Genomic DNA, 27,470 nt, shown 5'->3' with positions numbered 1-27,470 from the left:
ACAAGTCAAGTGTTGTGCCGCGCAGAACACGTGCAAATGTTTTATAGTTTGAAGTCTTTCAAAAAAACAAACTGATGAGAGAAGGCAAGTTCTGCGCGTGTGCCGCGCCGCGCAACAAAAAATAGTTTGAAGATGTTTTTTGTAGAAAAACAAATAGGACCTGAGAAGACAATCTTAAGCTTCATATCTCCCTATTCTAATAAAAAAATAATTTTAATATTCTTTTGACATGTGTCATCATATTAAACCTCCTAATTAATGCATATTTTATTCTTTTTTTTGCCATGTGTTACCCTATTAGCATCCTAATTAATGCATGCCACTTGTCAACCTATTAATTTTCTATTTCAAATTTAAAAATTTAAATTTCACACTCTAATTACATTAAATTAATAAATTAAAATTAAATTAATACAAATTATAAGATGATATAATTTCACGTATTTATTTAAATTAACGATTATAATTTTATATAATTAAAAAAATATCTCTTAATTAATAATTTATTTAAAATAATTGTTTAATATTTTTAGATTCTCACTATGAAAGTTTATTTATCTTTGTAACCGTACCACGGTTATAAACTAGTATATTTCCAAATAACTCTTCAAAAGTGTAAAAATAAAAAATAAGTTGTAACAATTAGAAATTTGATTATATGTCTGTCACAGACCACTCTAAGATACCATAAAAATCATAAACCTTAAGGTATTATTACTAATTTCTCCTTAAATTATTTACAGCCGCCGTATATACGATATAACCTGTTCCTGTGGAAAAATGAAAATGTGATAATATTCCTCCCTTCAATAAAATCTTTTTGGTTGTAGTACTTATCGTGACTTCTATCTCATACATTGTTATGATCGTATGCCCTTATTCTTAATAGCATTTAATTGCCGGTCATTTTCTCTCCTAGTAAACACTTTGCACGTTGAATTATGATCAGGTTACTACCATTTATTAAAAAGTGCACATAAAGATACTTATTTAAAGTGCAGAATGGTAGATTATCCCATAAATTAATTTACATATATATAATTTTGCTCAAGTTCTATCTGAATGTGAAATAAAGTGCAGAATGGACATTAAATCGGTTATGATCAATAACTATTATTCTTTAGATCTAGTACCAAGACATAGACATATATAAATCGTCACACAACACATAAATAACGAGCGTGTTTCTGTTCTCGTTTTATACATACGTTACATATATAGTTCTTGAGCAAACGTAGTTTAACATGGAATTACACAACACTTGATTGTTGATTGTTGGATGATTTTGTTTCTTCGTTAATTTTTAAATTAACATAAGCATTATTTATAATTATAAAGCACTGATGGGATACACCAGGTCATTTATGAAGGAAAGCACCTCATGTGGCAAGAATATATTGGCTGCAGACTGAGGTCAAGCTCGTTTGTCCTTCCTTCAGCTGCTTCTCCTTCACCACCACCACCACCTTGGTTGTAATTTCCTCTACATCACATATAAAAACAAATTATAATGATCCCTGATTTTGGCATAATGATCATAAGAATAATGTACGCTACACTGAGTTTCAAGCCAGTGATTGTGGCCTTCTCATAATCAGAAGAGAATCAATACATATGCATCACAGAAAGCTTATATATAAAAACAAAAATCGCAATTAAATGGCAAATATAATATAAAAAACCGATTACCCCATGTGGAGAGAGGGAGGTGGTGGTGGCATGAGGAAGGATGGATCGGTTTCCATATAGTTATGGTGATCCCATTCATGAGCATTTTGTGTTACTGTCTTTTCTTTCTCCTTCTCTTTGATCTATTCATAGAATACACACTAGATATCACACACTTGCCCAATTTGACAATAACAAACTCAAGAAATTTGCGAGAGTGTAAACCTATCAACTTTTTTCTTTCTTTCTTATTTTATTTTATTTTATTTTGAATTAGAAGAAGAGCAAACGAAACTTACTTTCTTGGTCAACGTAGTGTTCTGCTCTTGTATGGCCTTTCCCTAGTGAATCAATATTAATGTCATGCATGAGAAAATGGAAGAAGTTGCTAAAAAATCATATAATGAAAATGGACATTTAACTTTACTAGACTGCAAGGATAGATCTGTGTTTTATATCGTTTAGTGAAAACTATTATGCATGGTTAAATTAATCTTTGAAATTTGATAATTATCTTCTTTGTTAAACCATTAGTGTCGTTTGTTGTCTAGCAAAAAAAATATTTGAGAAAAAAACTGTATGTTTTTCAAAAGACAAAAAAACATAAAATAATTTGACATTTTCTTTTCCTAAAGACAATAAATAGTTTCTGATTTTGAAAGTCATTTTTTAAGCTGTAACCCTAATATGATATTTTTTTCCACCTCCACCTCCGCCTCCGCCACCATCACCACCTCCTCTGCCACCTCCGCTGTCACTACAACTGCCGCCATCCCCACCTCCTCCGCCACATTCAACCGCCGTCTCTCCTCCTTCACCACCACCGCCACCTCCACCTCCACCAATACCACCCGCCGCCATCACCAACACCAACATGCCAGTCTTTTTAATGAAGACTTTAAAGAAACATAACAATTTTTTTATGAAGATTAAAGACATATAAAGAAAATATTTTACTGAGGCATTGTGAAATGGTGAATTAGTTTTTCTGAATAAATAAATGAAGATAACAAAAACAGATATAACCTGAAAAAAATGCAAAAAGGAAAGGAAATAAATCCACCACCTTTTTCTGAAGCTCGGAGATTGATTCATGCAGGAGTTGATTCTGCAAGATAAAAATTTCAGTGACTCATGATCTAAAACTATATATATAAGGTACTTAACAAATTAAATATCTAGTATATATATGCATGCATACTTTTCTTGTGCGAATGTTCTTGAGACCAGTATCAAGCTGTTGCTCCAAATTTTGGATTTCTTTCAAGCTCAATGACTCTATATCTTCTCCCATATAGTGCCTAAACAATCAAACAAACAACCAAAAGTTTTTTAAAAAAAAAGAAAAAGAAAAAGATTAGTTCCTTTCTTGAAAGAAGAAGAAAGAATAAATACAAAAAATGCACCTGTGATTTCTTTGTAAGAGTTCAGCCCTAGATTTAAGTTTGTTGTACTCCAGGGTCCAGCTTCTCTGTGTATATATGCAAACAGAGTCAATCATGTCATCATTGAAAGATCAGAAACAAATTGTAAAAATTAAATTATCCTGTTGAAATAACTAGATCAAAAGCATTTGTCATGAGTGAAAATATTGTCAGGTACGATGAATGAATGATTCTTTAGCAGTGAGAAAGTGAAATATTAAGGTACCGGTGCAGCATCGGCTGCAACTAGCTGTCTCTCAGTGTAAGAGTACCGCTCATATCGCTCCAAGATGCTTTCCATGCTGTGGCAAGTCAAAACAAAAACATTAAATAAAAACATAAAACTCCAATTTAAACACTTTTTTTTTTTTTTTTAAATTTAGATGTTCAGTAGATAAAATCGTTGCCTATTGGATCTTTCTTTTCCGCCAAGTGATTTGAAACCAGAATCCAAAGGTTTAACATAAGGTATTATAGAATTGTATTTCATGAGAGTTGAACAGTACTAATACCACAGTAGGGGATAAACATGTAAAACTGAGCTGAATATTCTAATAGAACGGATAGATTTGAAATATAAAATAGATGGATTAAAACATTTTATAGATAATTAGGAAGGAATTATTCAAGATAAAAGAAGGAAAATATATATGAAATAAATTGAAGATGATACAAATTATAAAGAAAAAAAATACCTAGCCTATAAGACGTATATTTCAATAAGTGATTTTTGGAACCCTCCTTATAGTTTAAGCTTAAACAATGAACGTTCTACCAAACATGTATATGTTTGGTTATTAGAATGTTTATAAATCTTTTAAAGAAAATGGAGTGCAAGGGTGTTGGAATTTAAATAAATAAAATTATAATGTGTCTGGTTGACAAAAAAATTCAAAGGAATTTAATCCAAATCTTTTATATATGGGGTTGGCTAAAAGACACCCCAATTTGCCATATAGACACCCTAATTAATTTTTGATTGCAAAAGCCGCTAGATTACTCTAGGCTGGTCTATCGGCGACTAAAGACTACTCGGGGATTAGTGATCACCTAGTCAAGACCATAAAATTAAAAAAAAAAAATTCTAAGAAATAAATAAATATGACTAATATCATAAAAAAAACAGATGAATATAACTAATATCATAACATAATAGATACACATGATTAAAAGAACACATATTATTCCTCAAAAAGTTTTATATTGATCTAGAACATCTTTAAGACATTAAAAATTTATAAGCTTATAAAGCTTCACTAATTGTATAGATTGTGATAAATGCCTAAGTGTCACCTAGTTGGCCACCTACCCCTAGGGACTAATCGGTGACTAGTCGGGATTTTTTTTAACATTGTTTGTAATTATGTCACATGATTTGGAATGTAAATAATAATAATGACACGATTACCCTTTATTAATTGTTTGTTTATAAAACTCTTAAAAATTGTTCATAAAATTCTTCTAAGTGTTTGTAAGATATATAAATATACATTTTAAACTAAGGCCCTCCAGACTCTCCACAGAGGGCTCCGTTGTTCAGGTTGGCATGAACTACGAACCACGAACACCACCTCGGAAGTCCGTTGTTGGCCGTGATCGTGGTTGGTTGTGGTGGCTACGATGACTAACCCGCGACACAACCTTCACCACCACCCCGACCAAAAAAAGAAAGAAAAAAAACCCACGGTTACCACTTCAACCAATCAAAACGAAAAGGTGAATTGGACAAAAGAGGCAGAATAGAAATTAACACAAGCATGAGTTTCGGCTTCCCAAGACCCCATAAACAGAGAGGCTCAAACATAAACTTATTTTTGGAAAATGTTCGAACCATGTTCTATTGTTTAATGGGAAGTGAATGTCGAAATTCCGAGCAAATTAGTTCAAAGCGGCGCAATTTGAGACTAAAATATAGCAAATTCGGTGGAATCTACAACAATCTAAACAATATGAAAAACCAAAGACAACTGGTAAAGTTTTTCCATATCTTAAACCTTGGCTAAAATTGAAGGATACTCCAAAATGGAGAGAAAGGACATAAGGGAAAGAAGAGACTTCTTTTGGTTCGAAGCGTACAAGAAATGTCGATGGAAGTTAACAATAATCAAACGGCCGAATACACATCGTCATTGACCGATATGAAGAAATAGAGCAAGGAAAGCGGCTTCCAATTCGAGTTCTAACGCTCACGATCATTTTGGAGAAAAATTTGATCGATATGTCCAAATACAAGAGAGAAAGGCGGTGATGATGAGTTGGGTGGAAGAAAAAATGGTAGACACGCAAACGTTGTTTCAATCAAAAAACGATTTAGAGATATTGAAAATTAAAGTCGTCAACTACGAGGGAAAATATATGAGGATTTTTCTCACAATGAAAGAATCCGTTCGAGCGAGATATATAAATAAGGAGTAGTTTTTTTTTTTTTTTTTTTTTTTTTTTATGTTTGGAATTTTTATGTTTTGTAGTTTTTTTTTAATTAATGTATTCTTTTTTTAATGAATGAAAAACTAGTTTAAAAATAATATCTATGTTTTTATTGTATTTTTCTATTTAATTTTAAATAAAAAAATATAAGGTAGAGTGGTGTTTAGTGGTGTGCATACCAAGTGCTTAGCGGTTAGATGTGGTGATGAGGTGACACCACCACATAAGTGATTAGAGATGAGTGCTCTTGATGGCCTAATGTTAATAAATATATAAATGTTATTAATTTATTTCATCCTTAAATCTCTCTCTCTCTCTCTCTCTCTCTCTCTCTCTCTCTCTCTCTCTCTCTCTCTCTCTCTCTCTCTCTCTCTCTCTCTCTCTCTCTCTCTCTCTCTCTCTCTCTCTCTCTCTCCTGGGTGAAAGTCATTCTTTTGTTGGTGCAACTTTTCTCTTTTGCAGGTACCGTTACTACTTCGACAACATGTCTCACCAACACCTCTAGCCACCATAAACAATACTTCACGTCCTCATGTTGCAACACGGCATAAAACTCAAAAAGGTGCATAAGTAAGTTCGCCCATTTTAGTGCTCTCTAGGACATCCCATACCCCATCCCACTCTCGCCATTGGTTTCCTCCCTATCACCTGTTTTTTTATTCCAAACCCTTCATCTTGACACGAATCTTGCTCGTCTATCTCTTTCCTTTCCTAACAGATCTCCTCAACAACATTCAACCTATCCTCACTTTACCTCATCCAGGCTCCAAACAACCTAGTTTATTGATAAAAGTAAAATAAGAAAACCTATTTTGACTTCTAGTCTGGCATAGTGTATCTGAGAATCGATGTAGTCCGAGAACTTATATGTAATGAAAATAATATTATGAGGTCTTTAATGGTAAGAAGTGATCTTTTTGGAATAGAGGTGGGCCATGATGTTTTGAATAGAGGTCGGTCGTGAGGATTGGGTGAACATATTATAGAGACACAAAAATTTGTTAGAAGATGGCATCTCTCATGGTGATCTTTTTAAAAGAAACATGGGAGTTGGCAATATAAAACTATTTTCTTGAATGATATTTGGCGTGGGAACTTGACTTTGAAAGATTAATTTCCCAATGTCTATGTGTTATGTTATGGAGCCTAATCTTCCCTTGGATGTTTTTGCCACTACGAAGACTAAGCATTACATAGTGACAACAAGGTGACTGTATAGGCATCTACTAAAAGACTACATAGTGATTTTTGTTTAAGCACCACAATGTATGGCGACTGCGGTTTTAAAGCAATAGTCAAATGTGTATACGACTTTTCTTAGGCATAACTGCATGTCAACTTGTGTCTATATATAAATAGAGTTAGGGTTGTTCACTATTTGGATAAAACCAAAATATACAATTAAACAATTTGGATTGAACAATTTGTTTCAAATATTCGGATTTTTGGATTAGTTTTTAACAAAACCGAATTATTATTTTAAATTTCAGATTGGTTTTGATTTATAAAATAATAACAAAATATTCAAAAAACCGAATAATATTTTATTATTTATTTAATATATCTATAATTATTTATTAATTTTGTAATTTATTTTTTCAAATAAGATCAAAAGTGTCGCCTAATAAAAAACATTAACATGCATTTTCTCTTAATAGTTTATTATTATTATTATTATTATTATTATTTTTATCTACACTATATTAAACTATAATATTACTTCTTAGTTGTTTCTTATAAATGTTAAATCACAACAAAATAATTTGTTTTCTCTTCTTCTGTAATATTGGGTTATATCATAATTATATGTCGTTTTAAAATGTTTCAATTTTTGATAATCAAATTATAAAAATCGATCCAACCAAATTGTAAATGGATTAGATGAGATCGGATTTGAATTTAGTTTGAACTATTCGAATCATTAAAATCAAGTTGGATTCACTTGATTGGATTAGATCGAACCGATCCATCCAAACGAACACCCCTAAGTAGAGCTCCCTTGTATGAATGTAACCCTAACACAAAAATGTGTGACGACTATTATTGATAAAACTTCTCCCTAGTTCGTCTGTAGACATAAGTTAATTTTTATAATCGAGTGAACCATATTAAATTATTGTGTTTTTTTTATTTTCTTTGTATCTTTATTTGGTGTGTGTGATTATGTTTATCAGTTTAGTGAACTCCTTAATCCTAACACTATGTTATTGAAGCTACCTAAAATTTCCTAATTGCTAATATAGTGATTAAGTAATAATTATGGAGATTTTGTTTGGGAGTGGAAGAGAACGGTGCATTCTGGATAGGAATCACAAGAAATGATTAAACTTTTACGACTATTGTGGTGATGTTCTTTTGTCATCCAACCTGGATTATTGGAGTTGGGTTAGTGATGGACATGTATGTTACATTCAAATCCTTAAATAGAACCATGGTAGATGTTAACTTTGATTCCTTACATTTAGAGCTTGTTTGGCGATAGCTTATTTTATTTCCTTATTTTTATTAGTTTATTTTAATATTTTTTGCTCTTTTTATTAGTATTGCCTTGTATATTCTTTATTTTTTTATCATGGATCGTGTCGGGTATTTTCTATTTTTCATAAGATATTTTGCAGGGTTTTGGGCTCATTGAGGTTGCGGTTTGACTGGAGTTGGGCTTAGTGGGCTTCTCGATGCATTATTGGGCTTTACGGATCCATCAAAGGAGATTTGGGCTTAAAAAGTTGAAGATTTGGAATGAAGTGGGCTTGTGAAGATGGATCATGGATTGTTATTTTGGGCTTGGAGCATCCATATTTAAAGCTAAAAGATGATTGGTTAATTTGAATCATGTGGGATATGGAGGGGACCAAGGGAATCTTTGGTAGTGGGATGGTTAGTGGAGGAGCCAATAGCATTCCAGCAGCACTTGCGCGGGTGGAATTTCCGTCGTGCGGGTACCCGCGCAACTGCCCAGTTTTGGGCATTTTGGTCATTTGGCTTGCCATTACCTTGGGGGATGAGATCTATCAGCTATCACTTCGATTTTACACCATTGGAGACCAGAAGAAGGCGATTTTGGAGCTTGAGACTCATTTTTTTTCATCTTTTCAAGTTATTGGTAGTTTCTTTATGCAATTAGACTTTTGTGATTGTTATTCTATTGCCATGAGTGGCTAAACTCTCTATTTTGGTTAGCCTTGGCTAAAACCTTTGAATGTTTGTGGGTTTTTGAAGGATTCATGTTTATTTATCATTTATCTTATGTCTATGATTCTAGTTCATATTTCCTATGCTTGTTTAATGCTTTGATCATGAGCTTGGTACTTGAATAAGCAATTGTTGGTTTATTTCTTTGGTTTAGCATTGAATCATTGAATTTACTTAGAACAAGGGCTTTATGATGGTAGAAATCATATCTAGCTTATGAATCATAACTCCTTTATGGATGTGTAAGCATTGACATCCTCTAGGAATTGGGGATTCCTTCATTCTTAAGGCTAATCGACCTCTTGGGTTCAATTGCTTCAATTAGATCTTTGATTTTGATTAAGAAGGTGTGTTGTGGGCTTCCCCAACCTCCATACTACCTATGAGGAATCTTGGCATATCATGCTTCATGATTGCTATAACCAATTTGGGATGAATGATAAGCTTCATGTTGAATCCTAATGATAAACACACAAATGTTCATTGTGTTGAATTGCCTTGGTTAACCAATTCTCTTCAATATTTGAGCATCTCATCATCTTGCTTAATTGCAAGCTTTTTAGTTATTCAAGTCTTTTAGTTTTCAAGCAATCACAACACCCCCCCCCCCTTTTTAGTTTAATTGTAGTTAGTTAGTTTATTTACACTAGTTCTATTGGATTGCATTGGTGATTGAATACAACCATTTCCCCAAGGATCGATACCCCTTTTTACCATTATATTACGTTTTATTTGCAAACAAAGGGTGTAATTTGCTTGGGGGACTTGACATCCCATCAAGTTTTGGCGCCGTTGCCGGGGAAATTGGTTATTGTTATTTGATTGTTTATGCCTAGGTCTACAAGAACCGGTGAACTACTCTACAATCCGGAAATTGAAAAAGAAGCAAAAAGGTTGAAAAAGTTAGCCAAACAAGCAAAGTAACAACAACTAGTTCAAGCTTCTTCCTCTTCTCCACTAATCAACATAGAAGATCAAGTTCATACTTCAAGTGATACCGATACCGAGCCGAGTTCTCCAATTGTTGGTCATTCCTTTGAAGACATTTCGTTTGAAAACTACATAGCCATGAATCACACTCCACCTCACAATCCCAACCCAAACCCAAACAATCAAGATGCCAATACCCCACCCCAACAACCAAGACAACAAAACCTAGAACCTCTAATAGATATGCACCTTGGAATCAACCCCCTCATCAACCAAATCAACCCAATTATCAACAACCACAACCACAAAACCAAAACTTCCATCAAAATAACCAACCTCAAAACAATGCTTTTCAAGTTCAACAACCACAAGCACATCAACCAAATCAACCTCATTACCCACAACCTCTAATGTACCAACAACCAATGTACCCCCAACAACAACCTCCCTACAACCAATACCCTAACTACCAACCTTATCCACCACAAATGTACAATCACCAACAATACCCATACCCACCTTACCAACAACCTCCCAATTACATGCACCAATATCCCAATAACTCCAATCCACCCAATCCCCCTCAAGAGTTGACACTTAGACAAATGATGGAGACGGATGTTACCCACACACCCCTTGGTATTGTTTATCCCGCAAACCGTCGAAGGATTGAATTGAAGTCAAGTTTCATACATCAACTCACCAAGTTCCATGGTTTGGATAGAGAAGATCCTCAAAGGCATTTGAAGTCCTTTCATATGATATGTGTTAGCATGTTGCCCGAACATGTGACATTGGATGACTTCAAGCTAACCGCCTTCCCTTTCACCTTGGAAGATAAAGCTAGAGAGTGGTTATTCGACTTACCACCGGCATCTATTCACACATGGGAAGAGTTACTCAAAGCCTTCAATAGCAAGTTCTATCCCACCTCCCGGATATCAAGTCAAAGAAGTGACATTTTGGGGATTCGTCAAGAGGAGAATGAGACTTTTCATGATTTTCGGGAGCGATTCAACAACTTGTGTACAAGTTGCCCTCAACACAACATACCCGAATAACTACTTCTTTAACAATTTTATGAGGGCATGAATGAAAAAGATCGAAGGATGATTGATGCTTCGAGTGGTGGTGACATCTTTAACAAGACACCTCAAGAGATAAGATCACTTTTTGGAACCATTTCTCAAAATCAAAGGAGCTTTGGGACCCGAAATGAAATGAAGAGAAATTCTCCACAAGTGGTCGGTGAAGCTAGCAACACCAAACACTTGGAATCAAAGCTCTTGGATTTGAATAATGTGTTAAGTCAAATGGTGGTGGGAAGTGGCCAACAATTAATGGTGTGTGGAATTTGCGCAATGACGGGACATTATACGGATAAGTGTCCCTCACTTGGTAGTGAACCAGAGGATGTTAATGCAATGGGCGAATATCAAGGTCAACCAAGACCCATGAGATTTCAAAACACTTACAACCCAAATTGGAGGAATAACCTAAACAACCCATACCCACGAAAGCAAAACCCACCAAATGTTATGACGAGACCCCAATATCCACAATATCCTTCCCAAAATCCTCCATATCCACAAACATCTTATATCCCTCCAAATTACCAACAACCTCAACAACAAGGCCAATCAAGTGGTAACCATGACATGAGTCTTCAAGAACTTGTCACTTCTCTTGCTCAAATCCAAACACAATTTCAACAAGAGACAAAGAACACCTTCTCCAACATTCAAGCACACAAATTGGAGACTTGGCCACCGCTCTCAACAAGATAAAACAAAGGGGTAAACTTCCATCTCAGACCGAGAAGAATCCGAATGTGAGTGCAATAACCTTGAAAAGTGGGAAAAACCTTGGAGAAAGCAACCCCAAAAGAGTTTCAAGGGAAGAAGAAGATGAGGTTATTATTGTTGAGCCTACAAAGGTTGTAGTTCCTATAAAGGAACCGATTGTGAAAAATATTGAGCAACCTGAATCTTCCAACAAGACCATCAAACCATTGGTCATACCACCACCCTTCCCTTCCCGGTTAGCTGCTTCAAAGAAAAACGAGGAAGAAAATGAATTCTTTGAAACTTTCCGCAAGGTCCAAATCAACATTCCACTATTGAATGCTATTAAGCAAATTCCAAGTTATGCAAAATTTCTCAAGGATTTGTGCACCAAGAAGAGGAAATTCAAGGCAAATGAAAAGATTCAAGTCAATACAAACGTGTCCGCGGTCATCCAAAAGAAGTTACCACCCAAATGCAAGGACCCGGGAATGTTTGCTATCCCTTGCACTATCGGTGATTTGCATGTTGAAAGTGCTATGCTAGATCTTGGAGCATCGTTCAATGTGATGCCATACTCGGTTTTTCAATCTCTCAATGTTGGACCTTTAGAAGAAACCAGAGTAATCATTCAATTAGCGGACAAGTCAAGTGTGTCTCCAAGATGAGTGTTGGAGGATGTGTTAGTACAAGTTAATCAATTTGTTTTTCCCACGGATTTTTATGTCATTGATCTTGAAGAGAAGACTCCTTCCAAATCATCTATGATCCTCCTTGGAAGACCTTTCATGAATACCGCTCACACGATCATTGATGTCCATAAAGGGAAAATTACTATGGAGTTTGATGGAGAGATCATTCACTTCAACATCTTTGAAGCAATGAGGTACCCTAGCAACATTTCTCCATTGTATCGGGTTGATGTGATTGAGCCAAAAAACGGGATAAGCCCTAAATCATGCACACACAAGATTCTTATGGAAGATTATTGCAAGCCTAAGAGAGAATCTCAAAGAAGATTGAATCCTCCAATGATGGAAGTAGTCAAGAAGAAGATAATTAAAAGGTTCAAAAGGTGCAAAGAGAAGAAAAAGGCATTTCATGACAAGCACATAACCCAAAAACACTTTATTCCAGGTCAAAAAGTTCTTTATCATTCGTGTTTAAAGTTATTCCTGGGAAAATTGCGATCTCGATGGCACGGACCTTTCATTGTTATAAAAGTGTTTGATCATGGTGCGGTTGAAATTAGGAGTTTGGATACGAATCAAATATTCAAAGTGAATGGGCACCGCTTGAAACCAATTTATGAAGTCTTTGACATGGGAAAATTCGACAACGTAACATTGGAAACTCCGATTTATGAGGATTGAAGGAAGCAGGACCATGTCTTGGCAAAGACGTTAAATAAATGCATTGTGAATAAATAATCTCCGCTTAAAGTTTTGATGTTTCTAGGCTTGAAGTTGGTTAAAAATAAGCATCCTGAGGTTTAGCAATGATCTTGGTAAAGTATGCAAAAAGTGTCAAAAATATGCAACTTGCGCGGGTGCCCGCGCAAACGTTGCGCGACCCAACCCTACCCGCGCAAAATCCGAGCTCAAATTACCCCCACACGAGTTTCATTATGATGTATGCGCGCGGCTGCTCCCCACCCGCGCAAAGCTTGTGAGACTGCCCCCCACCCGCGCAAATATGCCACTTCATAAGAAAAATTCGAGCCATTTCATATGCTTCCTTTGTGCGACCAAGCTTTCATCCATGTGTATTTAGTCGGCCAAGAACTCCACCCACACATCATTGTACGACCCATGTGTTACTTCCGTACCGTCCTTGCGGGCCTCCTCCACCTTTATCCTGGTACGATCCTTCCTTACTATCATCCTAAGCATTGAAGACAATGCTTAATTTTAAGCTTGGGGTGAGGTATTCTTATATTTTATTTTTTTTGTTGCATTTAGGTTGTATATAGTTGTATTTAGAGTAAGTCATTTAGGCCATTCATAAAAATTGCATAAAAATTCAAAAATATTGCATATTTTATTTCTTTCTTTTTGAATTTCATACTTTTTAGTTGCATTCTAGTAAAAATATTGCATATTTTATTTCTTTCTTTTTGAATTTCATACTTTTTAGTTGCATTCTAGTTTATGTTCATGCATTTTTGTTCTCTCTTTACTTCTCATCCCTACAGGTACCATAGCGTCGAGTCATAAGTATTGAATCATAGATTGGTCCCGGGTCTTGATATGGAATTCCTTGTATTGGATAAATGGGACACGTTTTGAGCCTCACAGACCACTTTGAGACCGCTTGTGTGGGGCTGAGATGCAGGTAGCTTGATTGGGTCTAGGTGCGGAGGTATGTGGTTGGTCAAACCGATGTGTGCGAGCAAAGATTAGCCCGGTAAGGTATTTAGAAGACATTGAAGACTCGCATCTTGGTTTTGGGGGGAATACCCCTTAGTACTCCCGAGTCTCGTCCGAGCCTTGCTTAGTTAGATTCTCACCACCTTTTTAAGATAGGTCATCATTTTTCTAGGGGTCTAGAGTAGATAGTTTGATAGATTTTGTTTATCACACCTTGCATTGAGGTGCTTGATGAACTTTGAAGTGGGTCCCCCAATTCACATCTTTTGGGACCAAGTTTTTTCGGTAACACCCATTTTTGAGTCATATCCCACCCTTTTTAGTTGATCTTGGCACATTGTTAATGATCATGAGGTGTTAATGTTAGCCCCCATCCTATGTTTCATGGTGAAATTCCTTAAACCTCCAAGAAGAAAACATAAAAAAATGAAGAAATTGGAAAAGTGAAGACAAAAAGAAACAATGAAGAAGATTAAAGAAAAGCAACAAAAAAAAAAAAACAAAGAAGAAAAATGAAGAAAAAGAGCAACACAAAAAGAAGAACAAGAATCCAAGTTCAAGACTTCTCTTCAAAAAAAAAAAAAGAGAGAGATCGAGCTACAACGAGGCTGAAGTCCAAATAACAGAAGTTCAAGATTGAAGATTTAAGTTGTTAGGTTTAAGTTTAGGTTAAGTATAATTTTCTTATTTTATTTTATTTTTGATTTTGGTGAGAAAAGGCTATGACGATGAGACGGTAAACTATAAATGACAGTACAAGGGAGAAGCCTCTGAAACCGGATGTTTGCCCGGAGGCAACGCTGCAAAACCCTATCTCGTACTATACACTTTAGCCTGACAAATGTAGGAATCATAATGTGTGAAGATGCGACATTCCTTCGTGCACTATGGTCTACATTGGTGATTTAAAGTGCCCCCACTGGGCGCATCCTCTGTTTCCCTTGTCTTGCACACTGCGATTAAATCCAGTGGTGATCTATTCGCCCATCAAGTGGTTGAGAATGTGGTTTATGGTTCTAAAGCGGGGAACATTTTGAAGATGTGTAGGGTCCATGAAAGACTGATTCTGACCATGTTGACTGATGTTGACCAAGTTCTACGGTATCTTTCTTTTTCCTTTTTAGTTTAGCTCATCCCGAGCTCATTTTAGTCTTGTTCTAACTTGAGGACAAGTTAGGTTTAAGCTTGAGGTGATTTGGACTAATTGAATTCCTTTGAAAGTATATTGCTTCTCTCGAAGAGCAGGTTTCAACCACATACATATAGCTACAAATCTATCTCGTCGTGGTATAGTAATTCATTTACCTAGGGACGGAATCATAATTTTTTTTAATAAAAGGGGTTATTGTGATATATATATATATATATATATATATATATATATATATATATATATATATATATATATATATGGTAATTAATTTCTTTGTACCAGATTTTAGAAAGTTTTATATCATATTATTTAGTTTTAAAGCATTCACTTACTTTTCGTGTTTTTATGGTAAATACAAACTTTTTAATTTAATAATATATATTAAAACATAAAAAAACATATATTAGAAGTAAAAAAAAGTGATTGTAAATAGTGTATTGTTACTTGTACCACTACCTTGTTTAAAGAAAAGAAAACGGTGCCGATGGGTTTTAAGGAAAAATACACTAATAGCAATTGAGTTAGGCGGCGCAACACTCACTAGCCCCCCTACTGCTTCCGCCCGACATTTACATTGATGCTTGTTTTGCAAAATCGTGGCAGAATCTGTGAACCATACTTTTCTAACCTGCTCTTTTGCTAGAGTTGTCTATAAATGGGCATATTCCTAGAGAGGTACGGACTTCGTGGCTCACTCATCCCTTTAATAATGTCTAAGGCATATTGGTGTAGCTTACTGAAGAAAAAAATTCAAGTTTACTCGTATATAGGTGTACTTCGCTATTTTGTTTGTATGGAAATCTTGGAACACAATCAAGTTTAGAAAGACACAAGCATCCTAATGAAGGTACAAGATGAAATACAACCAAATTTGTTTATCATGATTAAACAAACGTCTAAGTTTTCAAGCATGAACTGGTACGACCGGTCTTGCTCGCATGTCGAGAGCTATTTTACTTGGGGAATCATTTCAAGCATGAACTGGTACGACCGGTCTTGCTCGCATGTCGAGAGCTATTTTACTTGGGGAATCAGGGGTTCTATTTTGGGTTGTCAAAGTTGGGTGTTTGACGTGTGTAGACTCTTGTCTTTTCAAGTGGTTCAATATATATATATATATATATATATATATATATATATATATATATATATATATATATATATATATATATATATATATGTATAATTTCTACCAGAATTTTTTTTTCTACACACCATTCTAGTCTTACCTCAAACACCAATCTAGTTTTAGGCATAGATTTTCTTTTGTTAAGATTTTTTTAACTTCTTGTATGAATAATTCCTTTTTATACGATTATTACTTTTAATTTATTATTTTCTTTATATAATAAATACTATTTTGTTGGATTATTAGATTATTTGTTTATTTTTAATGTATACTATTAATTCTTTTTAATTTATTAGTTCCACCACAAAGTCGCCAGAATACGCAAAAGTGTTGCCTCTCATCATCGAAAATCATTGGGATTACCACAAAACATCTTCAACGGAGGTCGGATAGAAACCAACCAACCTTTTCCAACCAACGATGACGGTAGTCACCTGCGATAACACCACTACCATCACCCGATCAATATCACCACTTTTAATGTTTACCGATAAAGTGGCTAAAGTAAAAAAGGTTCTTAAAATTAAGAGAGAAAGATTGAGAACAATTCATTATGGATATATATTCTTTATAAATATATTATTTTTGTTTTATTTATTTTGTAAAAAATATGGCTTGAAGGAAAATTTAGATGATTATAAAGTTATTTTGACGATATAAAACAAAAATTTAGATGACAATAAAGTTATTATTACGATATAAAACAAGAAACCGATACCATATAAATTCTCTTATTTTATTAAATATTTAAAGATCTTAGGTTATTTTAAAAAGATTTTATGTTTTTTTTTATTTTAATCATATTAATTTTTATTGGTTGAGAATAAATATGAATAAAAAATAACTAATTATGAGGAAAAAACTAAATTATATGAATAGTGATTAAAAGTTAAGGTTTGTAGAGTTTTAGTCAAATGATTAGATACCATAATAACCTATATAAATACAAGTCCATCTATCTATATCCCTTGATAGTATATTTATACCCTCTGATAATTATATTTTATATTTTCCTGAAATAACTTATAGCTATAATTATATAATAACTAGACGAATTCTCGCGCGTTGCGCAGCGAAGATTAAAAATATATTGTTAAAATATTAAGAAATATATGTTTAAAATGGTTATGTTATTGACATTAACTTTGAGATAATATTTTTACAACAATATATATATATATATATATATATATATATATATATATATATATATATATATATATAATCTCTATTATTTTGAACAATAATATTCATTGACATCAACCCACATTTTTCATTAATAGAATTAAATATAATTATCTATTTAGTATTATTTTTAACAATTATTATTATTGATTAATTATATTTTTACTTATGCGATCATTTTCTAATTTCAATAATGATGTTCATTTAAAATACAATTTATTTATAGCTAAATGTAATTTATAATTTGATGTTATTATCATTTAAAATTGTTATTCATTAGTTTTAAACCACTTATTATTAATAATAAGTTAAAGAAGACTTTTAAGAAACACTTAATATTATTATTAAAATGTGAAACATATACTAAATAATAAAGTGATAAGATAGACAATTTGCATTTCAAAAGAGACTTGCATGGATAATATCACATATCCATGTAATTTGATTTTATTATTTATAATTATTGCTTATTAATTTTAAAACCACTTATTATTATTAATAAGTGAAAGAAACTTTTAAAAAACACTTATTGTTATAATTAAAATGTTAAACATATACTAAAATATAAAGTGATAAGATAGACAATTTGCATTTTAAAAAAGGCTTACATGGATATTATGGATAATATGACATATCCATTATTTTTAATTAATTATTGTTTTGAAGCAACATGAACATACAAACATGTATATAATAGTTAATTAAATATTATATATATATATATATATATATATATATATATATCATCTTCCATAACATATGATCGATAACATGAATCTAATTTAATCTACATTAAAATTTCACCCACAACATACAATGATATTCTTAAAATAATACTTAAATCAAGAAAATACAAAAAATAATTAGTATATAACAAACTTACAAATTAAAAACTTCAACATAATAACATGGCTCGAAAAATTGTTCAAATCCCTCAAACCAACACAAAAAACTTTAAACTTGTTTTCTTTGTGAATTTTGTATGTGATTTGTATTTGTGTGTCTACTAAAAAAGATTGACTTTTTTATAGTAGAATATTCATTAATTGTTTATTAAATATATTATATAAGTTATAAAACCTTTGAATTATTAATCATTATTAAGAGACTTTTGAGTAGTATTCATTAAAATAGGAGGTTTCAAATGCATGAGGTGTTTGCAAATTTTTATGAGGGTTTCAAATGCATGAGGTTCAAGGAAAAATGCTAACTTTATAAGTATGTATGATTAAATGTCATTTCATTCTCATCAATGTTGTAATCATTATATGAATTGTAATATAATTACAAATATTTAAAATAAAAATACACCAATTAATCCACGAGATAAAATTAAACTTCGATTTTTTCTTTACTCAATTGAATGTAAGGATTTAAATATCAGTTGCCGCTTTGAAAGGGGAGCATTTATTCTTCTTAAAAACCAAGTTATTACGAGTTCTCTAAATACCCCACAACATCTATTATATTAATAGCGGCCTGAGTTCAATCTCTTCTTATCAATACCAAAGGAAATCAAAACCATTTTAAGCTCATCACAATAATTGGGAATGCAAAGGCAGTATATATATATATATATATATATATATATATATATATATATATATATATATATATATATATATATATATATATATATATATATATATATATATATATATATATATATATATATATATATAATTTCTGCAACATGTTTGTTTAGTTTCTCTTTGTAATTATAGAATTATTATTTGTGTACGTTATTTGCATTATTGTCCTATGAGCATTTATTAGAACGCTTTAAGAATTTTATCCATGCCATTATGTTTCATCGACAAACTAGTTGGTACTCCCAAAATAATGGCTTACTAGTCAATAATACACCTTTAGGTTTACAACTACCTCTGAGACATAAATTAGTGTACATTCCATGATGGACCAGGTAAACTTGATCTTCACGTTTTAATCAATTATTGTATGCGAATGAATAAAATAAAAAATAAAATAAAATCGAACATGATTTAAGAGGTTATTAACGAGATAGACCAGATAAAGTTTTTTTAGCTTATGAAAATAGGTTGTGGTAAAGTTTTCCATGATGACAATAGTTTGGATATTTAGAGAAACAAAAAATATTAAAAATGAAGGCTATGAAACGGTGTTAACGAGGAGGCTTTTGTATTGAAGGCAAAAGATATACCAATGGGACTTGGTTAAAGTGAAGATGATCATTGAAACTGATAAAAGGTAATGCAAGAACAAGTCACCAAAATATTAGATTTTTTTCTTATTATATCATCATAAAGATATTATCTCGAGGAAAAAACACTGAAACAGAAAGAACAAAGGGAGACCGTGGAGATATCGATAGTCGATACTGAAAAAAGGAAAGAAAGAGTAGAAAAAGGAAGAACATGTATCATGTATGCCTCCTCAACCTTCTTTCTTTCATGGATATTCATTATTATAACAAATATTTTTCTTGGGAATGGAAGTATGAATGATGTCTAAAGCATAGAGAGTGTGTATTCAAGTAAATCGTACTATTAGGTTAGGAGTAGTAGTTCATGAAGAAAAATGGTTCCAAATGTCATAGGTGTAGCAAGAATTGGCTAGTTGTGAAAGAATGCGGAGATTGGTATGAAGATATTGGTTGTTTATGTATTTTCATTACAAGGTCGTTCACTATCATTAGGACTTAAGAGGATAAAGTAAAGTAGTCATCTCTCTCTTCTATAAACGACAAGTTAGCGAGACACTAAGAATACAAGTCGGAACAACATTCAGGATATGGATTACAACGCCAATTGGCTTATAACTTGCACCTAATTATATATAGTATTGAGGGGAAATTATCCATATTCAAGACATTTGTCTTGGAGTTCCAACAATTCCATAACACCAACAAAGTTGTAGAAATCACTGTGTCAAAACAAGTTTGGAATTCTTAATGTTTCAAAACATTTGGCCATGGAAACGATGGATGTTAAATCCACAGCCGACCAAAAGTGGCCAATATCCCACCATGTAAAAATTACATGCCAAGTCGTATATGTACCTAGGGGTCGATCTAATTTTTTTGAATAATGAGCTTAAAAGAGATTGAGTATAGAATAAGGAAGACTTAAATTGGGCAGTGGTCTTTAGGTATAGTGAGATTTAGCTGGTTGAAGACTTATAGTCCAATTAAGAGAGATGAATTAGGGGGCTCAACACACATCTGTCCCCTGCTAGCTCCAATGCATTACAAAAGAGAAACTTGTGATCTTTAGTTTGCTCATCTGAACTACAAATAAGACATAAAGAGGATGATAACACCATGACCTTAATAGATATATTAACATGAATATGTAACATCCTCTCCTAAAACTTCATATGAGGATTTTCACCATGCATTAAAAAGCTTACTCCATCTTATCTTGTAACCTTCAAAGGCTAATAGGACCACATACACCATCGATCTTAATATGTTCGTGAAGAAACTAAAATATCAAAGGTCTAACACCCATACTCACAATTGTCGGAAATGATATCCCTATTCTCCAATTGAAGAGCCAAAGAGCTAAGATGTACTCATACTACAAATCCTCTCTCAAATCATGCCTTTAAATCAACATAAAAGCAATATTAGAATGACAAAAGCCATAATTTCTCTCACTAACACGGGCGTCTAAGTTGCCGACCAAAGGTATATAGCATAGCCTAGGATATATAACAAATATGGGAGATTAACCAACCACACGCCATACCAAAAATGAGAATGCTCTCCCAACTTATGCTCCAACTGAAGAAGGAGTGAATATGAATGTTTAAATAATCGAAAACCTTTTGAATACCGATGATGTTTGTCTAAACTCCAACCCTAATTCCTTTGTGATTAGAACCATCTCATCTTTGAAAGGCAATAATAATAATATGATTCCTGAAGAGCATCAAAGTCAATCTCCAACAATCATCACCATCTTTAAGCTCATATCATCCAACCAAAAGATAATATTTTAATAACATCAACTTCATATTCATAACTCTAGCTCAAGAGATAATTTCATTTACAATGAGAATATTTCCAATTAGATGCCCATTTTTTATGTAGGTAGATTGGACATTACTTAATACTGATGATATTACTCTTATGGGCATGTTGGCTAGAATTTAGCAATAGTTTTTATGTACAATTAAGAAAATGGAAGATCACTAACATATTGCTCTAGAATTTCATTTAAGGAGAGAAAAAAGAAGCGAGAGGATTGAGAAAAAATCATTGCTCCTAAGTTTATTTATTGGAAGGAATATGAGAGAAGGAAAGAAAGATTTATGCTAATCTTCCTTAAAAACTGTCCTCCAAATCGGAAGGAATTGGAGACAAATGAAAGGAATATCATTCTCTTTCTTTTCTTTTCTCTAGTTTCCTTTTCCTTTCTTTCCTTTAGTGAACGCGGAGCAGAGTGTAACCTTAGGAATGAGGTTATCAAAGGATGAGTTACAACCTCTAGGCACACATACCAACCTTTTGTATCCTTTTACGAAACAAATGATATCGTTGTCGATTATGACCTAATTGTTGAATCTAAAAGTGAAGCCATCCGGGCCTGAAGCAAAACCCAAGATCCTTTTTAGCTTTCATTTAAAGACGAGGAATTATCTTGGAAGGAATTTTTTTGGCAACCGTAGCTTTTTGAATAAAGAGCTATGTTGACTTAGTTAAATAAAGGTCGAAACTTTTCTAAAAGGTTTGAGGAATCAAATTTCAATTTGTTCAAATGTTTTTATGTTGTCCCACCTTGATCACTCAATTTTTTATAAAGTTTAACACTTAACTTTCAATTTTCATCCTTTATTCTATAAGTTTTGAAACAATATTACTAAATAATAACCAAGTTTTCATTACAAGCAACATAAATATTAATACTAACATCGATGCAATACACATATTCTAGTAGACACTACAAAAAATGAGTAATGTACTTAAATGTAACCTGTTTCTAGTTATAAAATCCAAACATATATATATATATATATATATATATATATATATATATATATATATATATATATATATATATATATATATATATATATATATATATATATAGGGAAATGATCAAATGAGAACATCTAAAATGTTAAGAACGCGAGAATAAGTATATTCATTTGTGATTCCATGTATTCATTTGTGATTCCATGTATTCATTTGTGGAGAAATGATAAATTTTTACGCACAATCAACATGAATATGTCTTTTCTCTTCAATTGAAATTAAAGGCGTAAAAATTTATCATTTCTCCACAAATGAATACATGGAATCGCAAATGAATATACTTTGTTTTCGCGTTCTCAACCTTTTTGGTGTTTTCATTTGATCCTACTCCTATATATATATATATATATATATATATATATATATATATATATATATATATATATATATATATATATATATATATATATATATATAATCCACTTTTATCTTTCTAAAACATTCATTTTCTATATTTGTTATAAAAGTAATTATGTTATAGTTATAAGTATACAATGTTCTTTGCATTCTTTATTACCTTATTGAAAAGCAATACATACACATTTTTTTATAAGGTTATGTACTATTAAGATAAAACCTAATTGTCTAATTTTGTATTATTTGGATTGGATTATATGATTCGGTAATTCGAATCTTTGGATTAGTTATGCCAAAACCGACTTATGATTTTGAAGTTTGGATTGATTGTAATTATTATATATTTGGATTAGATTATATAGTTCAAATAATCGAGAATACTTGGAATAGTTGTTTGCATTGGATACTTTTAATATATATATTCAGTTATATATAGTTTATTAGCACTATTTTTTAAATTAAACTAGAAGACATGCATTCCCAAACAAATCGAATATCAATTAGTTGTAGAAAACATACACTGAAGTGTCTGAAAAGACAGATTATTTTTTATAATTATTTAAGTAAAATTCTTATTTGAAAATGCAGGAACATAATTCTTGTAAAAGAACTGATTTTTTTGGTTAAAAGGATCATAATTTCAAAATAACAGAATAATTGTATAACTTAGTTACTATTAATTAACTGACATTGTCTCAATTTTAACACAGGTAGCTATTTTTTCGGTAAAGAATGAAAAAGAATTCAAAACAATAAAACATAAGTAAAACTTCAATGCTTAGCAACTTAATTAAAGATTCCAATGATGAAGATGATTGTTCCCAGAAGAAAATATGGTTCTTTTCAAGTGCTTGTTATCAGATAATGAAAGGTAACCCGTTAGTATTCATCTTATCTAACATTAGCATAATTATAAACATATATATGATCAATGCTCAATTGCAAAATCTATTACTTTTAAAAGAAACTTGTTGTTCCATCACAATCAACACCGAAGAGAAAATTTGAATATTGAAAACAAGCCATTGCATAAGTTTTGGCCGTTTATAAATGAAATTTTGCTGCTTTTGTACGTTTAATTTATTTGCTGGGCTAAATTATTGAAGAAAATATTATGTTAACTTTTTAGTGAAAAAAATCATTTCATTTAAACACATTTAAAAAAAATTATGTTTTTTTTTCCTATGATTCACTTTTGGTTACACCATTCCAGGATGAATGACATTGACAATACTTTGCCTCGTCTTCAGTGACACCAATTGTTTTACCACATTAATAATTCCTGAAGGATTTGTATACATATATTTCCATAATTGTTTTGCCACATTATAAATTACCGAAGGATTTGTATACATATATTATTATATATAGGCTTCAAATTAAGGTTAAAAAAAGTGTCCTTTTTAGTAACTTTATGTAATGCAACATGGTATTATATATTTAACCAAATGAATAAAACCTAAAACCCTTAAAAATATTTATTAAACGGTGAAAATTTATGAAATATTTCTTTTGCTATAAGGTATTTTTCAATAATTTCATATAAATACAAAGGGTTTCCCTATATTTAGCCAGTTCCTTTCTCTTCCAAGTTTCATAATGTGTTTGATTTGAATGATTTTAGCAAAGCAAGAACACAATAATATATAGACACCTGAATGAATCATTTGCATATATAGAAAAATCAATGGATACTAGGGATATTATACTATTATAAAAAATAAAAAAAAAAAAAAAAAAAAAAAAACCAAAGAGAGAGAAGCTAAAAGACTACGAGACTAATAATAAACTCTCCCCCAAATCTCTTAATGTAACATAAAAGACCTTCATAACCTAGTTTTGGTTTTGGCACAACTTTCTTAATTCTTGAGTGTGGAGAGTAGCAATTTAATTAATTAATGTGTGGATTTGGTTCAATTTTCATATTATTATAATGTCTAATAAATTGGGAGCCTAGGCTTTAGATGCTATTTGGTCCAATTAAAAAATAAGAAGTATATATATATATATATATATATATATATATATATATATATATATATATATATATATATATATATATATATATATATATATATATATATATATATATGTGTGTGTGTGTGTGTGTGTTTTAGAGACTATGAAAGCTGCCATAGAAACTAACTATCATGTTTAATCATAGCATTTAAAATTGAGTAAAAAAAATCAAGATTGAGTAAAAAAAAGAGTATGTCAAACATGAGTGGTTAATTGTCACGTGGTTCGTAGAATGTCATGAGAATCTTTTCTGTTTTGCATGCCTATAAAATGGCTTGTGTCCATTTCAATAAGCAATTGAATCATTCACACAGCGACTGCTTTCTTGATATAGTTTCTTCTGAGATTCTTTCAGTGACTCCATCCTTAAGAAGCTCAGTAATCGTGAGATCAAAGACATTCTTCTTCTTTTTGGTTAGGAGTCACCTTTAAAAATTGTAATATGGTGACGTGTGATATTAGCAATGCAAGAAAGTGGTAATTGTATGAATGATTCACTTTTGCTTATTAAAATGGAAACTAGCCTTTTTCATAGGCGTAGAAAACAGAAGAGAAAAACGGAACTGTATATATGGAACCTGAAAGAACAAGAGAGAAAAAAAAAAAAAAAAAAAACTCTCCGCAGGTTAATGCTCCTAATGTAACTAACTAAAAGAGCCAAATGATAATATTATAAGAACCATATGCCCTTGAATAATTAAGTTATTTTTAACTTATTGTACATATAATGATGTTCGATACTCATTTGTGCTTAATCTCATATGTCAATTTTGTTAATGTATAAAGAAACCTACCATAGGTCATATTTATACCTATATATGTCCCCTATCACCAAATGCTGTTAGTTTTGATCTTAAACTTGTTGATGTTTTGACACATGTGAATGGTGCGCTGAGGCATCTGACTCTCAAACATTTTGAAAACTCAAACAAATTATCAAATTGGTCGGAAATAAAATGAAAAACAGCCAAAATGCTTCTCCTTAAGTTGTAGAACAGAAACCCTAAATCATGGTAATTAAGAAAGACTTTAATGTTTGTTCAAATGATTAGAATGAACATTGATCAAACCCTCAATCTCCAAATACTTTGGTGTTGGCTGTAAAGTTGATTTTAAAAGTGCAAGTAAAAAATATAAGGTCAAAAGTATTCCAAGAAATATACTTAATTTCAAGTATTGATTCTCTTTATTTTTGTAGATCCAAACAATAAAAATATTCTTTTAAAAAAATTGACATGAATTCCCCAACTCAACTTTTAATACAGAAGAAACAAGAAAAGAAATATTCCCAGGTCAGATTTTATTAAGAAAATCTGATGGAAATGTATCGATCGAAGGAGAAGAGGTAGAGAACATTATCCCGTAAAATTTAGAGCTATAAAATTCAACACACATGGTAAAAATGGTTGTGTTTCTAACTCAATTTATGTATATCATAATTAAAGATTCCCCTTAAGATCAAAGACACCTACTCATACTAGATAAATTAGTACGGACCCTTTCTAAATTCTTCAAGGATTAGTAAATTATACATATAAAAATTTGATTGTAATTGTTACTTTTTATATATAAGATAAGAAAGTAAAGAGACAAAATTATGCGAAAACGAAGCAGCTTTGAAACATGATTATTTACTTAATAAGAAGATCAGACGTTAATCACCTTTTCTTTATGATATCTATATTAGAGTATCCAAACACACACAAAAAAAAAAAAAAATTAAATAAATAAAAAATAAAAAATGAAAACCAGGTGAAAGTTTGAGGATTTCACATATATTCCATGAGAACACTGTTGGATCGAAGACAACACCCATATATAGTTGATACAAAACAAATATATTAAAAGTAATATTAGTTTTTGGTAGATCCGAATTGATTGGTTTGCCTTAATATTTTTATGATCCCAAAAGTGGGTTTAGATTAATTAAAAATATTATTTTTGTTGCTTTTTGGGTTTTTTTTGTTTTTGGAAACAAGCTTTGAGAATTGTTACAGATTTAGAACCCTAGTTGAAATAAGAATATATATAGAGAGAGGAAATATATAGATGTATAAAAGAGGAAAGGAAAAGGGTACCAAGAGTCGGTAGAAAACTCAAAGAGCTTTCCTTTGTTGGAGAAGACAATTAAGGCAACTTCAGCATCACAAAGAACGGAGATCTCATGGGCTTTCTTCAACAACCCTCCTCTCCTCTTTGAGAAAGTTACTTGCCTGTTAATCTTGTTCTCTATCCTCCTCAGTTGTACCTTTCCTCTACCCATGATTTCTTTTCTCTTTCTTTCTCTGATCAATCTATCTTCAGAAAACCAAACAACCAAATCCTGAAACTGAAGATACTCTTGGCTAGAAAAGGAAAGCTGTGATCAGGTTTTTGTTGTTTTATTTCTAGAAAGAGTGGGTGGTAGGGGGGGTTTGCTTTTATGCTTCACTGAACCCTTCCTTTTTTCTCTAATGGACTTTGAACACCCTTGGCTTCCATGTTTCAGCAAAAAGGGGGAAGAAGTTATTATATAAATAAATTTAATGAAGATCTAAAACAAGAGTGCCTAGATGCCAAAAGAGTTATGTCCCAGCTATGTTGGTCAGTATCATCAAACTACATCAACAATTTGTTTGTTCCTTACAACAATAATTGTACTGTAAGAAGAAGGTCCCAGAAAAAGACGTCTTTACCCTTACAAAAACAGTCATACGATAAGAGTAGGAAGTTTTGATGCAATTAGCTATAAGCTTCAATCGGAGAATAGTTATTTTGGGTTCATTTTACTTGGTTTATTTTGTTTGTGTTGCTGCTTTTGTGCATATTTCTCT

At 31.9% G+C, this 27,470-nt stretch overlaps 1 protein-coding gene across 1 annotated transcript; it reads right to left on the bottom strand.

Moving 5' to 3' along the window:
• Window positions 1-1,169: 1,169 nt before the first annotated feature.
• LOC145129173 (agamous-like MADS-box protein AP1) lies at window positions 1,170-27,131 on the bottom strand. The gene is made up of 8 exons (XM_079063900.1): window positions 26,736-27,131; window positions 3,319-3,394; window positions 3,075-3,139; window positions 2,870-2,969; window positions 2,735-2,776; window positions 1,968-2,009; window positions 1,690-1,811; window positions 1,170-1,483 (listed from the first exon to the last, which is right to left on the bottom strand). Exons 1-8 carry the CDS (start codon window positions 26,918-26,920, stop codon window positions 1,363-1,365), a joined length of 753 nt encoding a protein of 250 aa, XP_078920026.1. The 5' UTR covers window positions 26,921-27,131; the 3' UTR covers window positions 1,170-1,362.
• Between the last annotated feature and the right edge of the window lie 339 nt (window positions 27,132-27,470).

This window comes from Lactuca virosa, chromosome 8 (genome assembly GCF_052849685.1).
Source record: "Lactuca virosa cultivar CGN04683 chromosome 8, Lactuca_virosa_CGN04683_v6, whole genome shotgun sequence".
NCBI classification, from domain to species: Eukaryota; Viridiplantae; Streptophyta; class Magnoliopsida; order Asterales; family Asteraceae; genus Lactuca; species Lactuca virosa.
This window is presented reverse-complemented; position numbering and strand designations above follow the sequence as displayed.